The 27,739-nt window shown below is 39.4% G+C and overlaps 2 protein-coding genes and 1 long non-coding RNA gene across 5 annotated transcripts in view; 1 reads left to right on the top strand and 2 right to left on the bottom strand.

Annotated features, from left to right (window-relative positions):
* LOC124270928 (barrier-to-autointegration factor-like) overlaps nt 1-27,739 on the bottom strand; it is a 179,276-nt gene that overhangs the window by 130,929 nt on the left and 20,608 nt on the right. The window lies entirely within an intron of this gene.
* On the bottom strand, nt 693-16,718 carry LOC124270925 (barrier-to-autointegration factor-like). Of its 2 annotated transcripts, XM_046705990.1 has the most exons (4): nt 16,705-16,718; nt 11,272-11,276; nt 3,315-3,493; nt 693-1,041 (listed from the first exon to the last, which is right to left on the bottom strand). In XM_046705990.1, exons 3-4 carry the CDS (start codon nt 3,465-3,467, stop codon nt 895-897), a joined length of 300 nt encoding a protein of 99 aa, XP_046561946.1. In that variant the 5' UTR covers nt 3,468-3,493; nt 11,272-11,276; nt 16,705-16,718; the 3' UTR covers nt 693-894. The 2 variants fall into 2 exon arrangements, with proteins under 2 accessions (XP_046561946.1, XP_046561945.1); XM_046705989.1 differs by lacking the exons at nt 11,272-11,276; nt 16,705-16,718 and adding an exon at nt 11,559-11,641.
* On the top strand, nt 11,709-25,748 carry LOC124270932. The gene is made up of 3 exons (XR_006896905.1): nt 11,709-11,852; nt 25,036-25,404; nt 25,576-25,748. It is a non-coding gene; the product is annotated as an uncharacterized LOC124270932 (long non-coding RNA).

The raw sequence follows: 27,739 nt of genomic DNA on the forward strand, positions 1-27,739 counted from the left end.
GAGTATGTGTATGGCCCACATAGACCATGGATAATAACTAGAGCAAATCTTGATTTCAACCCCAGGACCAGCGATTCCCTGGATCCCAGTGTATGTTCGACTTATCAGTTGCTTTCTCTTTCAATGTGCAGTGTGACAGTCTGAGCGGGAAAACACCCTTACATCCTGGTCATAAAGGGGACACAACTCCACATGGCAACACATGTCCTGCTTTGTCTCAGCCACATCCAAGTCTTTGAAAGGCAATTTGGAAAACAAACAAAATTGATTTTTTAGTGGATAACAGCTTCTTTATCCTAATAAATATAAAATGTTATCCATCAAAACTGTCATGGAAACACTAAACAACCGTAGTTTTGGCTTGTTCATGGCCGAAATTGCATCAATATTGCAGGTTTGTGATGGCAGTCTGTAAAATGAACACTTGACGAATGGCTGACAGCATGAGCATTAATCTGTGCAAGTGGCATCTAATGGCATGGATAAATAGAGCCAGTGAATCTGACCACATGATCCCACTAGTTGCCTCCTAACAAGCTTCTGAAAACCCTAACCTGGATCTTCTAGAGGACAACAGGTATCAGCTTCAGAACATTCACTTGAGATGCTGATGTTATACAACCACAAACGACACATTTGAATGCTTGCCTCCTTCTCCATGTAATCAAAATACAGTGAAAACAACACAGATATTATCATAAGAATTTATTTAACATTGCATTCTATATCAGCGTCAGCTTCCAAGCATCGGATGTGAGCTGTAGCCCACGTCACCAGACAAATAAATGTTCTAACAAAAGAGGATTGTGTTATGCAACTTGGACCAAGGAAGCCCAAATTAAGCGTATGCACGAGTACATGTGGACAGAAGCATGATATGAGAGGGCAGGCACCTCACAAGAAAGCATCACACCAGGTTTTCAGACATGTATAGCAGTCCCCAGCTTGCTTGGAATTAGCAGAACATGTCTCCTTCAGCCACTCTACGAAACGCTCCTCGTGTTTCTCCAACATCAAGAACTTTCCCAGAACAATGTACGCCTGGAAAAACCAAAAACAATAAATTGTTGGGGGTCAGAGGTGAAAAGGAATGTAATGTTACTTTCAAGTAACAGATTATCAACACTAAGCCAGATTTTTCTGCTACCAACTGAGAGAGAGAGAGCATGCTGCAATTTAGCATGCATACCAACATGAGTAAAAATATCATTTTTACGTATCCTAACTCACGTATATTTATCCATAGTCATTGATACTACATAATTAATTCACAGCAACAGAAATGTTGAACATGATTCAGATGACTTCGACTGCCCTGAATACTGAAGAGATGGAAATTTCAACCAAGTTCATACTTACAATTAAACGTATTTAACTGTACCTGTAGGTCTACGTAGGTAGCCATCGTAAATACAAGTGTCACAAGTTAATGTGGCATGGACATTTTTATGATCTTGTAAATGACTTTTTGTATTTGAACCAGAGAAAGAGAGAGTTAAAATGGTCAAAGTAACGTAATCAAGCAGTTGCTGTTCGAATTGCAGGAAACTTGCAACAAGCATGATATATTTGAAAAAAGAAAATGGCCAGCAATATTCAGTTTAAAAGTCCAGACGATCGGACGCTTATCATTTCTACTCATCGAAGTCTTAAGAAGTGCATCATTCTGGAACAAGTCAACATGCTACACCTTGGAGGTAAAGACTACAGGTATGCTTCATCTGGGACCTCGCAGCGTGATGCTGCTCATCAATTCAACGTCAATGGAAACACCATTTGGCACATATGGTGATGATGTTTTCAGCACAACAATCAAGATATTCACCGTCCCTGGAGTGGTCAGCCCCACGTTAAGAACAGTGGATTCAAACCATGTATCTATAACACAGTTTCTAGCCACCAACCCTTACAGTCTGCATCATGCCTGGCAACACTGGTACAGTTTGATGACATCTACGTTACCTGTGCAAGATGCCCTGCTTTAGCAGATGGTAAATTCTGACGCCAGACTATTGACGTTTAAGTCTCCAGAGGAGCAGAGATCCACGCTTGCTGTGGGGAGCATGTGAGATGAGGAGAGTTCTCTTCACGGTCGCATTTTAAAATGTTAATGTGTTACCTTGGCTGACAAGATCACCTCACTTGTCACCCAATGGACACATCTGGGATGAAATGGAACCACGTTTGTGACATTACCCGAATTCTCCAACAATGCTGCAGGAGCTCCTATTAAATTTCAGCAACATGAAGGGCCTCGATCAGGCGACGAAGCCAGGCCTGCATCAATGCACAACGTGGACACACTCGTTACTGACCACGTGACCTTGCTTTGTGACACACACACACACCCCCTTTTGTGTTGTGGCTTATTTGCATGTGCCAGGTACACTGCTCTTCTGTTGACAGACAGACAGACAGACAGACATTTTATTTCAGTAATGTAGGCCCTTGGCCCATAATACAACATAGTGCAATTATAAAAAATACATACATGCTGGATATAGGATGACGATTGGAGTACAGGGTCAATTGATAGTAATAGTGGATTTATGTCTTAGTTTTAATACGGTGGAGAGGAATGTAGTTAATGATTTTAGATAATTTATGTCGTTGCGAGTAATTAAACGCACAAAAGTTTTAATTGTTGGAGGGTGGGTCTGGTGGGTTGTGAAACATTTATTTCTTATTTCAGAATATTTACCACAGATCAGTAGAACATGGAACTCATCTTCAACATAGTTTAAACCAACAGAGTGGCAGTAAAGGCAGAGACGTTGATCATAGGGTGTATTTGTGTGGCGGCCGGTTTCCACTGCTAATCTAAAGTTGTTACAGCGGAACATAGCCATAACTTTCCTTTGATATGGGAGGAGGTCACATGACAAGTAGTGTTCGACATTAAGTAAAGATTTAAATTGTGAATAATATTTACATTTAGATGAAGAGTCAAGTGAGGAACGCCAAATTGAAGGAAGCAGTCATAAAATCGCTGCTTTAAGATGGATATAAATGTTTTATTGCAGTCTGTTGAATGTTGCCATAACTCCAAACACCTGTCTTTTCATGTCACAAGATTTTATTTGCGGCAGTAAGGGTTTAATGCTGATTATGTTTGTTGTATGAGTGTCACAATAACTCTTGCCTTTGAGCATATTTATCTCTACAGATACAAATCAATGTTTTTAATGAGAAATCAATTTATCAGAATAACCTGATACGTTTTTGTCAGTATGCTGATATTCTTTTCATCAATGACAGTTATGTTTGGTTCTTCAGTCTATTGAAATGTAAGACATCGTAAAGTGTAATCTCACCTTATTAAACCCCGCCTCGCCGAGTCTGTCACCAAGAGCTTGCCCTATTCCTGCTAGAGCAGTTACAGGCTTTTCTGCCATTGGCTCTGACACAAAGTCCCGGTGTTTTTTAGATGTCGTGGATGACATCTCTCCAGATGCAGTAGAAGACATCCTGACTTGTTATCAGATGACTTTCACTGGAAAATAATAAGCATTTGCTCTATTGTCATTCCTTCTTGAAAAATGAAATGAGAACCTGCATGCTCGTTTTTTCTCCAAAATGTTACATGTTACATCTGATACTATTCATGCTATCGAAAAAAAAAAATAACAATCTTTTTTATTGTTCCGAGTAATGCTGATGCTTTGTTTCGTGGCCAGTATATAGAACGTCTTGGATCAGACAAACCCGTGATTGATATTGTGAGCAATGATCAACACTGTCGGGGTGTGACACCACAGTGAACCATGTCAGCTTGTCTGACCAGCTGATCCATGAAGTCCCCTCTTGCTATTACAACCAACTCGGTTTGCTGGAGACCTATCCCAACACCAGAACCCCTAAAGGGTAAAACATTATCGGATACAATACTCAGAGTCAGTCGCCCTGCACCTTGACAATGGGGTAGACTGTCTCATAGTCCCTGAATTATAATATTTTGACTTACGTTCATCCCAATCAATAATGCAAAAGCCAAATATAAAACAAGTCTTGATTTACCTCAACGTCAGAATCTCCCAGCTCAGTGGGGCTTCTTTTCGATTCAAACACGAGCATGTGTTTCTTTCAAAGTTATATGTTTTCAGAGACTATGCCTCAGTTGTTTGTTTTCTGCAAGGTTTGACAAGCAACAGAAATCAACCTTTTTGGCAGGGGAAACGGGGATAATTATCATCTTTCAAGGACTTTTGGGAACGACCACCCCCAAAACAAGAATATCAGATTCTAAACATTGCTAACCATTTGTCAGTCTAAGTAAGCTTGGACTCCGTATTATTCGTTACACTGCTTTTACTCATGCGTGACCACTCCCCCTTTCCGTAACCTCCAAGAAGGCTCGTCCCCCCTCTCGATGTTTTTTATGTGCGAAAATACAACAAACCAATCAGAACGCGCGTAATGGTTGTGGCGATATGATAAAAATAATCCCGACTACTTAAATCGTTTATGGCATTATGTTATTGTAAAAATATCATGAAAAATATATTTCGTCATAATGAAAGTACTGACAACGTAGCTAACAGAATTGTGCTGTTTAATGTGAAGTTTTTGATAAGAATCATGCGACTGACGGTGAGAGATTCAAATACACGAACGTGCGTTTGTTGAAATAACGGCTCTCACTGGTCCAACTGAGCGTATATCTGACGATCTTGCGGGCTTGTTTGGTGATTGTACGTGGGTTCCAACAGTTTTAGGAAATGCAATTATACATCGCTACGAGTTTCAAAACAATAATACTGAACCACAAAAGAAACGTCGCTTTTCAAAACCAAATGCAAGATTTTGTTCTTACAAAATGGTGTTTTTATTACGATTGTATCGTTTTCTTAACATGTTTTTCAATCAATGTTGACAGTTATTACCAACATCAGTGTGTTTTCGCACCTAAAAAGGCAGACGTAGTAAAAGGTTCCGTATGACATTCGTGAAAATGAAAATGCACGTGCATATCGTGACAACCCTACCAATGAAAGCGAGTCCAAAACTCGCCTGAACTCAGTTTTGTTTTGACACAATCGTCATGGCACGAATTACGAGAGGTCAGAGGAACCAAGTCTTGGGAGGATTGCAAGTTGGCCAGACTGCCAATCATTTTAATGTTCATGTTAGGACAATCTACCGACTGCAGGAGTGGTATCAGGTCACTAACAGCATCCAAGACCGTCCACGCAGTGGGCCACCTTCAGTAACATTACAACATCAAGACCGACAGATTGTGCGCCACCATCTGAGGGTCGCTTCCAAAGAGCGACGGAAATAGCACGCCAAACCATTGGGACTCACAACAGACGCATCAGTGCCGATACAGACGTTTGCGCTGAAGAAACCTCTGCTGTCACAGACCATATCGTAGCTCATCACCGCCCAAACCGACTGCAATGGGCAACTCAGCATCGAAATTGGCGTTATCGACAATGGAGAACTGTGCTTTGTTCTCATGGAAGCCGATATTGTGTTTCGACAGTCCATGGCAGATTGAGAGTATGGTGAAGGCGTGAAGCAATGTTTTCCAATGGGTGTATTGGTGAAAGAGACTCATGGGGTGGTCCAAGCATCATGGTGTGGGGTGCAATCGGTCTGAACCAGATAACTGGCATCGTGGTGTTCCAGAATCTCGGTCCAGGATGAGGAAATGACGTGACAGCTGCTCGCTATATTGACCAAGTCATAAGACCGCACGTTGTACCACATTTTGGACGTTACAGAAATTACATCTTCCAGCAAGACAACGATCGTGCCCACACTGACAGAGTAACATTGGACTTCCTAAGACAACATGGTATCCAAACCGTACAATAGACTGCACTCAGTCTTGATTTGAGTCTAATAATAGAACACCTTTGGGATGAGATTCAAAGGAAGACTGAATGACCTCGGCCCAAGGCCGACAACTGCTGCTGGACTTGATCAGGCATGTCACAGAATATGGACCCAAGTGCCTTTGGCCTTCACCAACCGGCTAATTCATTCCATGTACAGACGATACCATGCTTTCATCGATGCCCATAAAGGCCACACGCGATACTGACTTTGGGGTATCTTAATGGTACCATTTTCGGTAATTTTGGTTGTGTGAACTCTAAATGGGATTCCCGAAAATGTGTTAACCATAATCGTCAAATTTGAACTCAATCCTCCGTTTTGATTGTTAATTAGAGTGAATTAAAGTGTTTGCTTTAAGAAACCGCTATCGGTGCGACAATTCTTTTGTGGTTCAGTATATGTCTGTATGTAACTGATCAACTTTAATCTTTAACATTGGGAATATATTTCACATATCTGGGAATATTTTAGTCTGACTTCTTTTTTGGTCATTTATATATTTTTCAGCGAATTCATTTAAATTCCACTTAGGGTGGTATTGGCAGCAAGGTTACACGAATGTTCAGTTTGAGAAATATTTTAAAGTCATTTTTGAGTTTCTGCTTTTGAATTAAATGAAGCTGCTTTTGTTATAAATTTTATTTGCATATTCAACAAACAAATCTCATTTGTGATTATTAAACCCTTTTCAGAAATATAACTGGAAATATAAGGTGAACATCTGGTAATAATTACGTCAGAATATGTATTTAACAAACATGTTTTTCTCCTTCTTTTAGTTGTATCAAGGAGGTTTGATTCTTTAAAATAAATAAGCAAAAACAAAAACAGCAGTACAATGTTTGAGTACTTCAGTGATATTCAGTACCATTGGAATCAAACAGGAATAGAGTTATCGTTCCTGTTTGAAATAGTTCTGATGTGCCTACGCTAACGTGTTTGCCGTGGGCTGTGCCCCTGGGTCGGTGGAGGACGGTAGTCTGGTGGTTGAGGGCAAAGGAGCCAGGAACAGTGTTCCTTTTGCTCAACACATCACTTTCGACGCTTACTTCACCTAGACGGGTGGTAGAATTGGCCCGATTCTATCAATCGGCTGGTCACACTGTGCACTGAGCATGGATAATTATAATTCCTGTATTTTCTGATATTTCATGTGGTTACTATGGAAACCACAAACTTCCGAACGTATTACAACTTTGCCTAAAGTCCTATGCCAGAAGGCGGTGGCTCATGGGCAAATCTGGCATTAAAGACCTCCGGGTTCTATTTGTTGGCCACGAAAGCTTCTCTCTATATTCCTCTGACTTCCGAGACAACAGCAACAGGACAGAGGTCGTACGATCATTCACCCACTCAAGAATACACGGATTTGGACACGAGTAGTGAGGGATCCTTTACTATGGCCACAGCGTGTGCAGACTGCATGGTGCTCATAGACAACATGCACGACTTACAACGACATATCAAAACTTGGTGTCCGGAAAATGCCCTGAAATCAAAGTGAAAACGTACCAGATACGACAGAGGCCGATGATGATTTCAGTGACTTACCCTCCCAGAAAGGTGGTGGTCTTGCTGTCAAATATCCTCGTGGGAAGCCAACATTTACTGACATGGAAGTTGAAGAGTGGCAAAACGTAGGCTTACAACGTATCTGGAAGCACGCTAACAGATTTTCAAGTTCTAAATCCTATTATTGTTCTTTTTCTTAAGTACTGAGTCATCCAAATTATACTTTTCAGTAAATGTGCGATAACCCTTTGCAAAATCAAAACTAAAGTGAAATAGTGAAGAAGTCACGTACTTGCTTCTTCAGTGTTAGCTTTCTATACTTTAATCAAAGTATAAATGGAATATTCCTCATCATCGGGATCAGGTGGTCAGTCTGGCTGACTTGGTTGACACATGTCATCGGTTCCCAATTGCACAGATCGCTGCTCATGCTGTTGATCACTGGATTGTCTGGTCCAGGCCCATTTATTTACAGACCGCCGTCCTATAGCTGGAATATTGCCGAGTGTGGCGTAAAGCTAAGCTCACTCTATCATAATATGTATAGTTCCTAGACAGACATCGGCTCAAGCTTTACAAATCGATGAACCTCCTATTCATACCAATACATCTAAAAGTAATGTAATCATTTAAATTGTGAGTTTAAACGCATATTTTACATGGATTTACCCTATGAAGGTTGAGTGCATTCATTCTACACAAACGCTACCCCTCCTGTTATCAATCTGTTATCAATCTGTAACTGATTATAGTTCGATGGTCTGAAAATACCCAGAGCTGTGTTGACCCTAGACATGTGTGCGGGCGAGTTCATTCATCAGAAATCTGTTACTTACGATGTATGTATACATACGAAATGCTAACCACACTCATAGTAATGTTTCATGTAGCTGTTAGAACCGTAACTAATCTATTGAAAGGTGTCATACATTCATGTTCAGATATATGTATAAAGTCTACACGCACATACATTACCGCAATTTATTCAGATGTATTAAATACCGGTTACATTTAATATATACACACACAACAACAACAAAACAAAGGTTTAATGAGGGGAATATCCATGACCTCTCTGAAATAACTCCCTTTAAAAATAACAAATGTACAGCACATCTTCCCTAACACATAATAAATACGGTACACTGGTGACATAATTTATGAATGGGAAGCTTCACCGGTAGGCGAGGCCGGTATGTTGACAATGTTAGGCCGGTATGTTGACATTGTTACGGCCGGTCAGTCGCTTAGTCTCTCTGCTGCACACTAGCTATGAATAAACCTGCTTCGACATATTTTTTCCAATGAAACATTTTCCTCGCCTTTAAAATTTCCATGTTAAAATATGTTATCTGTGCGATTAAGGATGAAGATCGTAAACATGAAATACGTTGCTTGCCTCTACATGTTTTATCTATTTCTTCTATCTCTCTCCAAACAGACCCGTGCTTGCCATAAAAGGCGACTATGCTTGTCGTAAGAGGCGACTAACGGGATCGGGTGGTCAGGCTCGCTGACTTGGTTGACACATGTGATCGGTTCCCAATTGCGCAGATCGATGCTCATGCTGTTGATCACTGGATTGTCTGGTCCAGACTCGATTATTTACAGACTGCCGCCATTTAGCTGGAATATTGCTGAGTGCGGCGTAGAACTAAACTCACCCACTCTCCAAACAGTTTGTCTAACTTACATGGTGCACATCTTGTAGACCATACAGGGGCGGATAGAGCTTTTGAGAAAAAAAAAGGGGGTTTGCACTATTGAGAAAAGGAGGGGTGCACATTTCATTTACACCCGAGTTTCAATGGTGATTTAACAAACTTTCAGCCCCCGATCCAGACATACATTTTTCCTACATTACCCGGCGTAGATATTGTTGACACCACCCGCCTCTATTGTGAGATGATGTACACTGTACTTTCAACACACACCCTGTATTCATCAAAACAGGATGCACGCTCTAGCAAGCTGTTTGAAACGACCGGGTCACGTGAGTTGTCAAGCATGCTCAATTCAAACTGGGCTGACAGGTACTGTCTGTCTATTCAGGGCAGCACGCTATACATAGCTGTGCTCATTACACTTTGCTTTTGTTTTCTCGCCTTATAAAGGATTTTCTACAAGTTTGCATGACTGCATTGCACAGACACCTTATTTGAAGCATTACCCATACTCTGTGCCAAGTTTGGTGAAGAAATATTCAACGGTTTTAAAGATCTGCTCCGGGAAAGAGCACTACCACCAATGTCAGTCAAAGTCAAACTTGTTGCCATGGAAATGCAAAACATATTTTATTCAGAAACCCAAAACTACCAAAAAGGCACCAGTACACCACAAGACCTATCTATGTGTCAAGTTTGGTGATGAAATATTCAACGGTTTTAAACTTCTGTTCTGGACAAGATGGCATCCTCATAGCCACAACCTAAGTCACGTTTCCATGGAAAACGTAAAAAAGAAAATTCATATCTGGGTCTAAACCCCAAAAGGCACATCTATGGATCATGCTTGACATATGTACCAAGTTTGATGAAGCTAGCATGTATAGTTTGGAAGATCTGCTCCGGACGTGATGACATCCTCATAGTCACACCCTAAGTCATGTTTCCATGGAAACAGCAAAAAATACATATAAAAAAATTCATATATGGGTCTAACCATCAAATGGCACATCTATGGATCATGTTTGATATGTGTACCAAGATTGATGAAGCCAGCATGTATAGTTTGGAAGATATGCTTCGGACAAAGTGTGACGAAGGACGGACAGTTTGTCATACATCCCAATATATTACTGATTCAAAATCGGTCATACTACATTCCATACACCAAACTTACTCAAACAACATATACCTATACATTAACTAAATACCATTCACACGAACAATTCACTCATTCAAACTCAAATTTATCATTGTCAAACAGAATCTCTGTCACCTAACCTTTCATACACTAAACCTACTCAGACAATATGGCCATACAATAACTATAAAACATCCACATTAATTATTCTTCCCTTCCATCTCAGTGTTTCATACATCTCAGTCAGCTATACCTATACATTCACTCTAACACATATACCATATCTATCAGCATACCTATCCATCCATTCACAATTACCATACATACACATCTGTTCCTCATTTAAACTCTGTCATCACTGTCAGAGACATGTTCTTACACTATCTGTTCATGCATCTCAATCAAACAATGTATCTGTGCATTCATTGCCAAACATTAATCGTACTAACATCATGCATAATACTGTACAGATGATAAAAAATGATAAAAGTCAATAACAATAAATTCTGAAATATTCTCGCAAATAATTACTCACAATGGCAATTTTTTATTGTTATGTACTTACCTGTACAACTAGACAGAATTGTCTCATAGCAGCATCATAAGTTTCTATCGACCAATATAAATATGGACAAGTACCAAATGTTATTATTTTGAAATAATGCATCCTTATTCAAAACTTAGCATCCACAATACTTATTGCCAAAGCCAAGTAATGCCTGTAGCGGCAATGGCGTGTACAACTTGATGCAAATCATATTAGGGAAATCACATGAACAATGTTATGATCAACTTCCTTATTGCACAGTGACCTTTTGGTATAGATATGTTTCAAGCATGGGAATGAATGATGTACAGTGGTATGTGGATTTGAAAAAAGACAATCATTTCATGTTTTAATTGAATTGTTTATACAGTCATATGCTATCTATTTTGGTTTACTAACTTTACAACGTACAGACGTAACTCGTCAGTTACTTTCAGCTCAATTATCACTGGAAACATCAGTTGTTGTTGCAGCTCGAGGCATAACAGCCCGAATTAGAAACATTAAACCATCTGTAGCTTATTGTTTAAGAAAGTTAGGACATTGCTGACGGTTTCAGCGACCTTGTCTCTGCTGTTCGGACATGTTGACAATCAACTGGCAAAGGTGCACCTCTTCACAATAATAGACCCAACCAGTTGTGACACGGTCACGCAATGTATTAATATTCACTTGATCAGGTCAAGCTGAACAAGCTGTATCTGCTTAAGATATTTTGTCAGATGGAAATATACTCCAAACATTAAGTGTGATTGTACTGATGGGATTCCTGTGAAGTAAGATGTTTCAAAACCCTAGTCCATTCCCTTTGGTCTTGGTAGTAAGTTTGCAAATGAGTAGGAAAACTTACCTTTGTTATCTGAATATAACTGCTATTCAAGTTGACTCCTCAGAGGCTGAGCTGAGAATGAACACGCCTTCAGAGAAGACTTTATATACCCTTACGTTATTCTATAAATATTCATTTCTCGCGATCAGGGATTGGCTATTGGGATCCGCCGTGTGCCGTAAGTTGTTTACCTCAGCATTGTCACCCAGTGGACACATGGATGATAAAATTGAGCCACATTTGTGACATTATAGGAATCCTCCAACAATGCTGCAGGAACTCAAATATGGAATTTCAGCGACATCAAGTGAGTGAGTGAGTTTAGTTGTACGCCGCACTCAGCAATATTCCAGCTATATGGCGGCGGTCTTTAAATCATCGAGTCTGGACCAGACAATCCAGTTATCAACAGCATGAGCATCGATCTGCGCAACTGGGAACCGATGACATGTGTAAACCAAGTCAGCGAACCTGACCACCCGATCCCCTTAGTCGCCTCTTACGACAAGCATGGGTTACTGAAGACCAAGTAGCCTCGATCAGGCCAAGAAGCCAGACCTGTATCAATCTTTATTCAATGCTCAAAGACCACAGGCCTATGGTACAATATAAAGTAGTAGTGTTAGGAGAGTGTGTTTTTTGTAATTTGTATTATCATTGATTAAGTGATAGTTATTATGGGTCACAATGTTTAGAGTTTTGAGTGCTGGTTGTGGGTCACATTTCGCATCATATATGTTCAATAGCAATAGTATTTTTAGCGGTACGCCTTTATGATAGCGCTGGTTGAAAGGAGACTCTCAAACCTTTTGTCACGGCAAATTATTAACCGTAACAAAATTGGGGGCTCGTCCGGGATAGAATTTATTTGACATTTGAGACCTTTTTCTGAAATATATTTCAAATTTCTGCAAGTTTGCAACAAGTTAATTGCGAAACCAGTAAAATGGTGCTTAACATTGAGAAGTTTCTTAAGTGCCCTGACCCTGAAACAGTCATTGAATTGCGCAAATTAGATTTATTGCAAATTTCTTCACATTTCAAACTCCAGGCCAAACCCGTTATGAGGAAATTTCAGATTTTGAAAATTGTGTTGAATCACTTTATTGATGAGGAAGTTTTGGGGCATGGGGTTTTTTGAAATGGTGAAAGAAGAAAATTCAGAAAATTTGGAGATGAAGAAACTTGAAATTCAATTGCAAATTCAGAAAGTGAGTGAGTGAGTTGAGTTTTACGCCGCACTCAGCAATATAATTCAGAAAGAAGAAATAGACTAAAGAAAAGAAACAGAAGAAATGGAATTAAAAAAGTTTGCAATGGAGAAAGAAATAGAAATAGAATTGAGAAAATTAGCAATTGACAGGAATTGAACTGAAAAGGCTAGAAAATTCTTCTCCTCCATCAAATTCTTCCTCTTTTGACATTGCAAGGCATGCAAGAATGGTACCCCCTTTTAACGAGAAAGAAGTAGACAAATACTTTCTACATTTTGAAAAAGTTGCTGAAAACCACAAGTTGCCTAGGGAGTCTTGAAGGGTAAAGCTCAGGATGCTTATTCGGCCTTGTCAATACAGCATAGCTCAGACTATGATCTTGTCAAAAGGTCACTTTTAGATGCTTATGAGTCAGAGCCTGAACCTTATAGTCAGACATTCAGAAATGCTCATAAAAGGGACAATGATACTTTTGTAGAGTTTGCTAGAGAAAAGGGAAACCTTGTTTTATTGGTGGTGTGGGTCTAAGGAAGTCACAGATTTTGATGGTTTTGTTGGAGGATTTCAAGCAGAGTGTTCATTCTGATCTCAAGACTGATTTGGATGAACATAAGGTTGATGACTTACATGAGGCAGCGATGTTGGCAGATGTTGCAAAATGTCCAAAATACAGCCTCCCGAATCATAAGCAGAACTTCAAAGCGCTCACACATAACACCTGTCATGAAAAACCTCCACTGGCTGCCTGTTAAATCAAGAATTGACTTTTAAATATTGTGTTTTGTCTACAAATGCCTCAATGGCATAGGCCAAGAATACTTGAAAGAACTTCTTACCCCGTACACTCCAGAAAGACAGCTCCGTTCTCAGAATCTGAACCTACTCTCTGTGCCTCGGTTCAAACTGTAAACTTTTGGAAGGAAATCCTTGTCTGCTCTGCCCCCTCTACTCTGGAACTCTCTCCCTATCACCATTAAATCAGCAGTTGACTTTTATTCCTTCAAACGACTTCTCAAGACTCATCTGTTTTCACTGCATTATGACTAGCAACTAGTCCCTTATTATATATATGTATATTATCCACTCACTTCGTTAGCGCTTTGAGCATGGGCCTTGTGCATGGAAAAGGCGCATTATAAGTTCACATTTATCATTATTATATTATTATGGTTATTGTTTAACTCACAAGAGTTCTTTAAGGTCTTCGGGGCGGTGGGGTAGCCTAGTGGTTAAAGCGTTGGCTCGTCACGCCGAAGGCCCGGGTTCGATTCCCAACATGGGCACAATGTGTTAAGCTCATTTCTGGTGTCCCCCGCCGTGATATTGCTGGAATATTGCTAAAAGCGGCGTAAAACTAAACTCAGTCAGTCAGTCTTTTAGGTCTTCGGGTAATACAAAGCTTTCTGGCCAAAAAGGGATTTTCCAGTGTAAGACTTCAGGACATGCAGCTTACAATGGTGTTAGAACAGGTTCAAATTCTTCTGACAAACAGTCACATTCTTTTCAGTCTAAGCCTAAGACTTCCAGTGGTTCTGATCCTGGGTGCCGCTCCACTAACCGATCTTAGCCCTACGCCAATCATAACCCCCTAAAATCCCAATCTTAGCGCGACGTTACGATCGGCTTACCGTTCCACTAACCAATCTTACCCAAGTCAATCGTAAAGTTACGATTCAAAGTCTTAGTTGCTCACGACCAACTTAGGATAGCTAAAATCAATCTTAGAGAAACCAAAATGGTGGCTTTCCTATTCTATGTGAAAAATAAGAACGTGCATTTAACCGTGATCGTCCCCTAAAATCCCCCATGAGATGAATTTGTATATTTCTGTGATGTAAACAAACACTGCACTGAAGCCTTACAAATGTCAGGACAGTCTGACCACTGTCGTCATGGGAACACAACCGAGCGAGTCGGTGTAACACATTTGTACAACAATATTGCAACGTCATGGTTAAGAATAAGGACAGCCGTGAAGTGAACAATGTTCTGAATCAAAAAGATACAAATATGTTTGATTTCACATGCGCTTATTTGGTGGGGGATTCTAAAGGCAGGCCGCGTGTTATTCAAGACCACTGACAGATTCTAGATACGTTATAGAGGATGCCTCGTCACGCCTTGTTTATTCTGACTGACAAGTTTCAGGCACATAATAAAAGCTCTGACACAATTGACATTTTTAAGTCCAGACTTAAAACATGTTCTCAGTATATTACACTCTCTCAAAAAAGAAACGCAACCCCTGTTTTTTTTGGTAATGTTTATATCAATTTTAACTGGTTATTACATTTGTATTTTTAAAGCTAATGCCATGAAATTTGACATGGTGAACCTTAGGTCAGCACGGTATAAGGTAACAGTTAATGCAGGTCAGTATCGAACTCTCAATTTACGCTAGGGGGTGTTGTCTTCAGTATCTCGTTGTAGAGCCACGAGCTCTAATCACAGCAGTGCACCTCCTCGGAACAGAACGAATCAGACGGCGGATGTTTTCCTGGGGGATTGCTCTCCACTCTTCCTGGAGTGCTGCGGCCAGTTCAACCAACGTGTGCGGTTGTGGTGTACGTGCACGAACACGACGATCCAGCTGGTCCCACAGATGTTCGATAGGATTGATGTCTGGCGATCTGGAGGGCCACGGCATCACGTTGACGTTTGAATTCTGTAGGAATGCCACTGTTGCACGAGCTGTATGAGGGCGGGCATTGTCATGTTGAAACAACTCCCTCTGTTGGGCGATTATCGGCAGAAGATGTGGCTGTAAGACGTCATCAATGTACCGTTGTGCCGTCAAATTGCCACGAATGATGACCAAGTCTGACCGTTGGTTGTAAGACATGGCTCCCCATACCATGATGCTTTCTCCTCCAAATCTGTCGACCTGTCGAACGCAGTTCGGTGCAAAACGTTCATTTGCTCGTCTATAGACACGTTGTCTACCGTCACGTCGTTGAAGAAGAAACGAGACTCGTCACTAAACCAGACTCTTCTCCAGTTTCTTAGGGTCCATCTCCTTACGTTAGTACACCACCTGAGACGTTGGCGTCGATGTTGGCGTTTCAAGACGGGCCCAACAACTGGTCTTCTTGCACGTAAATTTGCCTCATGTAAACGGTTCCTGATGGTTTGGGCCGATACTCTCCTCAAACCTGGCACCTGTGTTGCAGTGATGGTGGGTGTGGCATGCCGATTACGTAGGTGGCTGAGTCGAATAAAGCGATCCTGAGCCGGTGTGGTGATCCTAGGTCTACCGCTCCTGGGACGATCTTCAATTGCATGGAACTGTGTGTAACGATTCCAAAGTCGTGAGATTGTTGTTTTGTGTACGTTTAGATGACGGGCAACTGTTCCAAAGCTTTCCCCGGCCTCAATGCGACCAATGGCAATATTTCGATTTGCTGTACTCAAACGGGGCATTTTCGAACTTGATTTGCAGAGCAAATTATGAGAGAAAATTACAAACTACGCGTGCTTTTAACACCCTCTACATGAACTGTGTTTTCAACGATTTGCACGTGCAACAGGCTTTTAGCATTTTGTACATGACAATTTAGCACTTTCTCAAATAACACGGACAAAGGTCATCATGTGTGAAAATGGTTCCGTTTGGGAGCTTATACTGATCAGATGGGAACGTATTAACAGTATTTTGAAGAAAATTCTAATTTACATTCACCATCTTTATTCTAGAAATGATGTCAGATATTTAGATAGGGGTTGCGTTTCTTTTTTGAGAGAGTGTATTTATAATCTCGGCTGTAAATACTCTCGTGTAAATTATCTGTACATATCGCTTTGAGCATGCCCCATGATGTGGAATAGGCGCACTATAAATATGCATTTATTATTATTATATTATGCCAGATACGCAGCGTTCACACACACTTGCACCTGAAACCAAGGTGCTGACTACCCTATTATTTTGCTCTAGTTTTTTTCTCCACGTTTACACTTGGTTGGAAAAATACCCATGAAGGCCCGGATTAGAATATTGAACTTCAATAACTCATGCTTGTCGTAAGAGGCCACTAACGGGATCGGATGGTCAGGCTCGCTGACTTGGTTGACACATGTCATCGGTTCCCAACTGCGCAGATCGATCCTCATGCTGTTGATCACTGGATTGTCTGGTCCAGACTCGATTATTTATAGCTAAGATACATAGCGTTCACTAACATGAGCGCTCATGTCAGTGAACGCTATGCATCTTAATTAGCTAGATTATTTACAGACCACCGCGATATAGCTTGACTATTGCTGAGTGCGGCGTAAATCTAAACTCACTCACTCAGTTGGTTCGTAAACTACTTCCATCATTTGCTAGACTATGCAAAGGGAAATAACTCGTGCCTCGCATTCCTCTATCTCTCGCAAGAAAAAGTCTCATCTAAGCTTGGATCGGATAGTAAGATCGGGACCGGCTACAATCGGCCCAAGATCGGTTAGTGGAACGGGTGTAACTTTTAGCTAAGGCAATTGTAAAATTGGCGTAACTTGCTAAGATTGATCTTAGATAAGATCGGTTAGTGGAACGGCACCCTGTTTGTGCTTATTGTAAGAAGCCAGGTCATTTGATTTCTGCATGTTACAAACTCCAGTATCAAAATTAGGCTGCAGGTTCCCCAAATGCTTTTGTGTCTGTCGCACCTAAGCCGTTCTTTCCAGGTGGTTCTGAGGAGAGTTTTATTTGTGAGAATAAGTCCCCAGATTCTGTAGTTTGGAAGGAGTTTTTGCCCTTTGTTTCTAAGGGTTCTGTGTCGCTTATGGGAGATAATTCTACCCCAAGGCCCGTTATTATCTTGAGGGATACTGGAGCTCTTCAATCTCTGATTTTGAAGGATATTTTGCCTTTTTCTGATGAGTCTTCAGCAAACACAGATGTTTTGCTTCACGGTATAGGTGGCAATTCTTCCGCTCCTCTCCATTTTGTGAATTTGACTTCAGATATGATTTCTGGCGAGGTGAAAGTTGGTGCTCTTGACTCTCTCCCAGTTCCGGGTGTCGATGGTTGATCAGTAATGATCTTATGGGGGGCCAAAGTTGGTGCTGATCCCATTGTCACTGTTTCTCCGGAGAGTTGAATTAGTACAGAAAAGTTGGAGGATGAATTTCTGGCTATTTTTCCTTCTTGAGCAGTGACTTGTTCAATGTCGAAAGGCATTTCTTCCAAGACTTCTTTGCCGAATGTTTCCATTTATGATTTGTCAGATACTTTCATGGATCATTCTTTCATGAGGTGAGGTGAGGTGAAATTGGGTTTAACGTCGTGCTTGAGAATATTTCGCTCATATGACGACGTGCATGCGTGTGTATGTGCATGTGCGGCTGCTTGTACTAGCCCAGACTGAAGCTGGTTTTATAGTGCTAGCCCACTGAGATACCATGCCGCAGTGAAGCATGAATACCCCACTGAGACACATTATACTGACTCCGAGCCCTTTTCATGAGGTAGAGGCTGATGACTTATCTTCAAAGAGTAGTAACCCTTTAGGTCTTCTTGATAAGTCTGATAGTTTGTCAGGTGGTGATCACATTCATTCCGGAAAGCAGTTTATTAGTGCGCAGGTTGAGGATGTTGAACAAAATTATGACAGAAAGTCAAAAAGAGAGAAATTTCATTCATGGTGAGAAAGTGTTAGTCTTGCCTCCCATTCCTGGTCAACCACTGAGAGCTAGATCTCAAGGTCCATATGTTGTTGACAAAAAGGTTAGCGACACAGACTATGTCGTTCTGATGCCTGGCCGTCATAAACAAAAGAGGTTGTGTTATGTAAACATGATTAAGAAATCCATGACAGGTTAGAGTGAGTGAGTTTGGTTTTACGCCGCTTTTAGCAATATTCCAGCAATATCACGGCGGTGACAGGTTAGAAATCAAACAGGTCAATTGTATTGCCACACTCTCTCCAGTTACTGATTGTATTAAAGACAATGGTGAACATGTTGACAATATTGATGATAGTGTTGGCAATGTGAAGTTTGATGACCTTAGTGATATTGTTTCACCAAAGGTAAGAAATTCTGATGTGTTAGCTCACCTTGATGAGCTAATCACCTATCACGTTTATCTCCTGAGCAGAAAGTTTAAATGTCAGATTTGATTTATGAATTCTCTCACTTATTTCCTGATGTGACTGGCCGAACTAATGTTGTTAGCCATGATATAGATGTAGGTGATGCTGTGCCTGTAAAACCACATCCATATCGTATGAATCCTGTGAAACGTGAAATTTTGTGGAAAGAAGTGAAATACATGCTGGACAATGACATTATTGAACCCAGTGACAGTCCGTAGAGATCACCATGTGTTCTTGTGCCGAAGAGTGGTGGAGGTGGTTGGCGCTGCTGTGCTGACATGAAAGCTGTCAATACACTATCACGAACTGATTCGTATCCAATACCGAGAGTGGACGATTGCATTGATCGCATTACTCAAGCTAGATATATAAGGAAGTTTGACATATTGAAGGGCTTCTGGTAGATCCCACTCACAGACCTTGCAAAGAAAATATCAGCATTTGCTACACCATATGGACTGTATCAATACAAAGTGAGGCCGTTTGGTCTAAAGAACGCACCAGCGACGTTCCAGAGACTCATCAACAATGTCATATCTGGTCTTGATAGTGTCGAAGCTTACATGGATGATGTCATCAATTATGTCATGGAGTAGGAAGACCATCTGAAAAGAACTCGTGCTTTCTTTGAAAGACTGTCTGAAGCAAAATTGACTGTGAATTTGGAAGGCACAAGTTGAATTTTTAGGGCATGTTGTAGGGCACGGCCAAGTACAGCCAGTTCATGCTAAGGATGAAGCAATTATACATGTTCCAGTACCTCAATGTACTATGACAACCTTCCCAAAAACGTTGATCCACCTCGTTCTTGTCTAAAATGGAACAATGAGTTTAATACTGCTATGAATAGGAAACTTATATATACGCAAACAAGAACCTGTACCAAGGACAGTAAATTGTGTGATTTTCAATATAAATTTTACAAAGAGCAATATACACAAGAAAGGAACTCCTAAAAATGAAATTAATAAACAAAAATATATGCTGTTTTTGAGAAGTAGCAAATGAAGATATTCATCATGTTTATGAATGTACACACGTTAATAGTTTATGGAAGCAGGTAGCAGAATTTATGAACAGAAGATGCACTAGCAGATGTAAATTATCAAAAGAAGTATGCTTTGTATTACAAAATCACTTGATTCTGATTGCAAAAAATTCATTCACAATAACAGTATTAACTCAAAAAAGCTTTCCTTTGACTCGTTTGTAATAAATATAGTTAAGGACACAATGAAAATTGAAATATACATTGCAAATATGAATCTGAAGCCAACACTTTCGTTAAGAAATGGCAACCTTTAATAAGTATGGATGTCCCACCTTCCATTAACTGAACTAATGATACACTCAAATTACTCTCTTCACTAAGATCATTATTATTAGTAATACTATGTGATAGTTACCATAACGGGAGGATTTCTGTACCATGTAATGGGTAATAGTATTATTGCATGATGTTTTGATAAACATTGGTACACCAACTGCCTCTGATTGTCTTATGAGATTTTTGCTACAATCTGACCTTCTTCTCTTGCACTTGAAAACTACTGTACATTCATCAGTTAACCATTGATAATTAACCTTTAAAACTACTGATTATCTATTACCACTTTTTGTTATGTGTGATATTTTTTGCAATGTGACTAAATCCTTCTCTTTGTATCTATACAGTAACATGAATGTACCTCGTAATGGCACAATGGTTTCAATTCTCCTAGAAATGAATATGTCACTACCTGACACCTGAATTTGTATTGCTCGTGAATGCTCTCTTCCTCTGTATTGGAAAAGCATTATAACAGGAATATGCACAATTGTAATAATAATGGAACTATCTTGCTATCAACCTATGTCAGTTTGCTTTTTGTTAAAGCACACATTACACCCTGTCCATCAGTACAGCTACCTTGTATGAAGTGCATAGCTGCCTTGTATGAACTGTATGAACTTATATGCCATTGTATGAACACGTTCTTTATTAAAGCAAACATTACACTCTGTCCATTAGTATAACTACCCGGTATGAACCGTATGAACTTGTATGCTACTGTGCAAACAGGTAACCATATACAGTGTTTGCTTTGTATACTTCTGTATGAGCATGTTCTTTTTTTCTTCTTTTCTTAATTTTTTTTATTCATTCAAAATCAGTAGATACATGTATACAAAGTACATGATGCAACAACACTTGTACACCGTAGAACAGAAATTCATATGGGTTGGCATTACACATATTGGGATCTTCATTCGGCTGGGAATGTGTGCAGTAGAGATGACCATTTTCTGTCAAATTGTAATATGTTTTGATTCTTACTGGCAATAAAGGTTTCTGTCTTGAAAATATCACTCAATATTTTTACAAATGTATCCAGTGATAACTCTTTTTTTTTAATACTTGATATATGGATATATTTGTTACTGGCAAGAAGTATGTGATTCATAAGGTCGTTATTATATCCGCCAATTAAGACTGTATATTCTGTCACGGTAAAATTTTTTGATGATTTATTTTCAATATATTCTTTCAGTTTCAGCCAGAACGTTTTCACACACTCACATTCCCAATAAACATGTATCAAATTTTCTGACATTTAATTACAAAATGAGCAAAGTTCATCATCTACTAATTTCATTCTTAATAAATCTTTCTTTGTGTAGACAATATTGTGGATAAATTTAAACTGGAAATCAATCAATTTAGTATCTTTTGTACATCTTCTATATTTTCTAAGTATCAGCATGTTCTTTATTAAAATTAACACTACACCTGTCCATCAGTATAATTACCTTTTATTAACTGTATGAACTTGTCAGCTACTGTACGAACACGTAATCATATACAATATATTGTTTTATAAACTGCTGTACGAACCCAGGTGTACTGAAATAAAAAATGTGAAAAGAAATATATGTGGATGATTTCCCAAGTAATGATCAGCTTACATGATTTGAAAAAAACACAACATACAATTTGTTTTCTTTACCAGCCACAAGACGTGCCCAAAACTTCGTGTATACTATTTTATAGATATGTACAGTGGTTTTCGTCCCAACTCACCACATATTATGTATGATGGTGTGGATTTCTTTAAAGGTAAAAGTTTTCTAGGAAAGAGTAAATGTACATTTTCTATGATATTAAGGTTTTCATGACCCAATATTTCACAACCATACCATAGAACTGGGACTACCATAACATCGAAAAGATATAATTGACATTTTAAAGTTATTTTGAAGTTATTTTCTCGACCCTTTCTTAATGCGAAGTGTATGGCCTTGGTGACTTGTTCAACAAGAAATTTGCGTGCTGTTGTAATTTGTTTTATGAAATATTACTCCCAAATATTTAGCTAATCTACAAATTCTAAACTTTACCAACTCAGAATAGATAATTGTTGATTGTCTCGCTTAGCTCCACCAATAACCATCACTTTGGTTTTATCAATGTGAACTTTAAGTTTCCATGTGGTACAATAATTACAAAAGCTATCTAACATAAGCTGCACATCTTTATGCGTTTTGCTAAGATTGTATCATCAGCGCATAACATCAAAAATAGAACAATGTATATAAGTCACGTGACGATGGGTCTAATGTAATACCAGTATTACTATTTTCTACTAGGTGGTCTTCAAGGTCATTCATGTATAAACTAAAAAGAATTGGTGACAAATTTTTCCCTTGTCTGACACCTGAATTACAAGAAAAGAAGTCTGACAGTTGACCACTAACTTTCACACATGACTTATTAATGCCTTTATACATATTAAAAATTAAACGACATTTTCCACCTACACCATGTGTTGTTATCTTTTGCCATAACCCAATGCTCCATATACAATCAAAGGCTTTTTCAAAAAAATTAAAAACAGCTGCTTTTGTATGGTATTCTAAGGGAGGCTGACTACTTTTGAACGACCCTCGTAGATATACCCCTTTAGAACACCCACCCACCCCTCCGACTCTACATGCATGTAAGTGTGTTAGATATACCAGTTAGATACCCCCTCCCCCCATTCTTTATATGTATACATATCAAAACCTCAACAGATATTTGCGAAAAGACATGATACAGAGGACAGTTAGAGATTTTATATCGATTATATTATCTCAAGGTCACTCAATTTCACTGGTGTGGGTGAATCTCGCCAATATACCTTGGTACCAAGTTTGAACAAAATCCGTCATTTCTTTCTTGAGTTATCGCCCTAACAAGCTTATATGATGTATGAAATGCAACGAAAAACAAACACACGCGTATTTACCAGTGATTAAAACTGTTATTACAATTTACGTAAACATTTATTACATTTTACCGCAACTAAAATTATTACAATTTAGGTCAATTTTTATTACAATTTACTTTTGTATTACAATTTACGTCAAGTTTATTACAATTTGCTGCAAGTATTACAATTTGCGTTTTTATAACAATTTACGTCGTAACGGGTTTGTTTTTTAATTTCCGACTGCCATTTATCAAATAATTTCGGTTTTGGACAGATCTGGATTTCATATCAACAGTACTTTCATGTAAATATTCCTTCGGGCAACTTTACATTCTTTCCCAAACCAGGGTCGGGATGCACGCTTTTCACGCACTTTCCGGGTTTTCGTAGTGGCGAGGCCAAATGTGTCGACTGCTGTCTGGATAAACATAGTGTTTATATAGTAAGATTACATAATCAGCCACCATAGCATTGTCTACATCTGATGTCATCGGGTCAAAACCAAGTGCATGGAAATTGTCAATGCAATTTAACATACTTGCTGTACATAGCGCGTAGTCTACAGTACTTCCATGTTTACATGTAAGCTTACCTTGACCTTTGTCTAGACTCATTCTTCCGTTCAATATATACAATCCATTGTTCTTCCATATATTAATGAGTTTGTACCCGTGGTTGTTAATACAGTACAACCAGAAATTATTGAAATTTAAAGATTGTAAAAATTATATTTTTTCACTCATTACTCACGTATTAAATGTGAATATTAGCAGAACATTACTCCAGATTCATAGACAGGTGAACAGTTAGTATTTTGTCAAGTCACCATGGGCAGCAATGCAGCCTTCAATGCGGCGGGGCATACTGCTGATCAAAGAAGTTTGAAAGTCGTGGTCCAAGGCGTCCCAATATCGGACCACCTCTTCTTTCATTTCAGCAATATTTGTCAGATTTTTCCTATTGACACTTTCCTTCATAAGCCCCAACACATTTTCTATTGGATTTAGGTCAGGGCTATAACTTGGTCAATCATATTATGTCATATTTTGGGTCCGAAACCAGGCCTGTGAATGCTTTGAACGATGTTTTGAATCGTTGTCCTGCTGGAAAATCCAAAACTTTCCACAGAACACGTGAGCAGATGGAAGTAAATGTCCCTCGAGAATATATGTGTTCCGCTCACTGTTCATATTCCCTTCAAATACACAGAGGGGCGTTGCCCCTAACACAGATATGCCACCCAACATGTTACATTTCGGACTGTACTTTGGGCCCTGATACAAAGGTTTTTCAGTTTTTTTGGTCCAGAATTTCAGTGTATTAGGAAACAGCCACACAGAACTTTCATCTGAGAAAATTACATTGTCCCAGTTAAAATTTCTATGCTGTAAGCACCAGTTCAACCTTCGCTCCTTTTGTTCAGGTTTCATGATCGGTAATGTAATTCCTCGACTTTTCTGCCAACCCATTGAATGCAGCTCAGTTCCTCTGTCAATCATATCCAGCGTTTGTTTTTAGAAACAAGAATACCAAGCCGCCTCCTGCCATCGACGGTCAATTTTCTGGGCCTACCTGCGCCTCCCTGGTGCTCAATGCCATATCCATTTGCAATATTTTTCAAAACACGATAAACGGTGGACAAAGGGATGCCTGTTTCTACTTGAAAGCACTTTAGCTGATCTGATGTCCTTGTTATAATACTCTAAAATCAACTTCCTCTTCTCTAAATCATCCATACTGAGGATCACTGAAAATGACGTCCGTAAGTCTAGCAAGTAAACATAGGGGGGCAACTCTTCACAAACTAATGAAAAAGGATTAACGGAGTTGTCTCTCTTGAATGAAACCAAGCACTTGATAGCTGGTCAAGGTTGTTTATACTAGAAATCCAATTAAACATATGCCTAAAATTCTCAATAATTTCTGGTCATACTATATTATATAATAACATATTCGTTTTGTTTTACTTTAGGCCTGAGAGACAGATGGCAGGGAAAATCCCCTCATACTACAGCATACAGGCCAGCCTCGTTCAAGAGCCAAAGATTTTCCTAAGCTACCGAGGACATCTGCAGACCTCCAGCTATCCCCAGCATACACACAGACCTGTGCAGGGCAGGATTTTCTTCTTCACCAAGACGACAAGATGTTGATGTTCAGTACCCGAGAAAATCTATGTCACCTTTCCATGACTGACACTTACATTGCGGATGGTACATTTAGCGTATGTCCAGAGATCTACGACTAGCTGTACGCAAACCATCCGCAAGTTCATGGAAAGATGATGCCACTTGTGTATACCTCCTGCCAGACAAGAAACAGTCAACATACTTTATTTGAGGTATATCGTAGTAATGTTAATCTAATGTAAATCCTTTGCAGTTTAAATAATTACTTTCATGGCGATTTAAATGGTGTTCGAATGTTTACGTTTTCCACGTAATTTTTCATTAATATTGCTTTTTTTTTTTCAAACAATGTTTTTCAGGAGAAATATTGTCTATTCTTTCAGTGTTTGAAGCAGAAAGCCTCCTACCACAACCTGAATTTATCCCGACAACACTGTTCACCGACTTCGAGTCAGCAGCTCAGATTGCATTGCAAGAATACTTCTAAGAATACTAGGGGCGGTGGGGTAGCCTAGTGGTTAAAGCGTTGGCTCGTCACGCCGAAGACCCGGGTTCGAATCCCCACATGGGTACAATGTGTGAAGCCCATTTCTGGTGTTCCCCCGCCGTGATGTTGCTGGAATATTGCTAAAAGCGGCGTAAAACCAAACTCAGTCAGTTAGTCTAAGAATACTCATTCTTACTTGAAAACGATACAAGAACCTGTAGCGAAACGTCGTGCTCTAGAATAAAAGAAGTTGTCATCCATATACTTACTTGTTCTATCTTTTGGAATATGTTGATGTTGTGTGTAATTTTGTAGGGCTATGAATTTTTTAATTTCTGAATTGTTCATGTCTTTTTTAGAACAGACTGTAACTAATCCCTCTATTGTCTGCCTTTTTTGCAATGGGTGACTGCACTAGTAACCTAAACAAAAGCAGCGGGCACAGTGAGGTGTCCCAGTTGACATACCAATTCTCAGAAAGAATGCCCAATTACCTATTTCTTCTGTCGCATTGATTTGTACTTGTTTAGAAGACGAATAAAAGTCAAATACGCATCCAGTACTACCAAGTAAACATGGTATAATTCATAGAAATCAACTGGAAATCACTATTTTGTTTGTAACAATCAAAATATGTGTCACAACTTTTTCATTCTTGGTGTCGCCAAAGCTGTAGTGTTTAATCAAATGGATACAATTAGTATGTTTACCGCCATAGCAGTTTAAAATCACTTCCCATAGGTTGTACGTACATGAATGTAAAACCTATGAAAAAATGAAGGGATTATCATAATAAACAAAACAAATGTGACACTAAGAAATACGTCGCCACAATAGCGGTAATCCTCTTACAGAACGTAACATGCAGTGTAAAATGCATATATATTGACAAACATTTGTTTTGAAAGCTCGCAAGTTTATACTGGATATATTATATGTAGGAAAAGTGTCATTTTAGAACACGTACCATATAAAACCGTACACAAAGACGAACCCGGTCTATAAAAATAGTTGTGTTAAGCATGAAAGCTACGTTACCATTGCTGTACAGAAACATGAATAACAGCTACCTATAAAAGCTATTAGAATGAATGCTTTGTGTTTTCATAGTGTAATAAAACCGAAAAGGGAGTGCAATATGCTTCCAGTCAAGATCATGGTAGTTTGCAAACGGTGAAAGTAATCTACGTTATGAAATCTACGTTACCACCTGATATGGAATCTTACAAAATATTACTGGAAATAGAAGATTTCGCTTCGTAGCATAGTCAGAGAACCCAGGCAAATAATTTGATAACCTACAACAGTTGCCACCGGTTGCTGTCACATGATCGCAGCACTTGAGTGACATTTCACGAAATTCAAATTTGGAAGGGAAACCTTATCTTTATTCGGGAAATTCCCTGTGAAACAGGTAAGATTGCCTGTTAATTAACTTCCTTATAGGGATATAGTTTCAAAATATTTCTATACTGAGTCAAAAAAGAAACTTCACATTCTTTCTTCAGGGAACTATAAAAAAACAAGAGATGGTAAGATGGTGAAATTGTTATTATTTCATTGCTGAGATCTGTGTGATGTACTCGATACACTGACAGTGCCATAATCAGTTCCATTAGGCTACACCGCCGTTCCAAAACATGGGTATACAGAATGTCAAGTCACAAGAATAAAAATTCGAAATTTCTCAGTTCAATATCATGTATGGCCGCCCCGCGCATTCACCACTGCCAAACACCGTCTCCTCATCGACTGCCTGATGCTTGTGAACAGGTGGTTGGGGATTCTGCGCCATTGCTCTTGCAAGGCAGCGCCAAGTTCCTGCAAATTCTGAGGTTGGTTCCTAAGACCACGAAGCCTTCTCCCAAGTGCATCCCAAACGTGCTCTATTGGATTTAGGTCAGGGGACCTCGATGGCCAGTCCATGACGTTGATTCCAGCGTTTTGAAGGAAATTTCGTGTCAACATCGCGGTATGCGGCCGAGCATTATCATGCTGGAACTGTAGACCTGGGCCATGAGCCGCCATGAAAGGAACGAGTTCAGGGGTGAGCACCTGGT

The sequence above is a fragment of the Haliotis rubra genome, unplaced genomic scaffold (genome assembly GCF_003918875.1).
Source record: "Haliotis rubra isolate DU_JTF1 unplaced genomic scaffold, ASM391887v1 Scf156, whole genome shotgun sequence".
NCBI lineage: Eukaryota > Metazoa > Mollusca > Gastropoda > Lepetellida > Haliotidae > Haliotis > Haliotis rubra.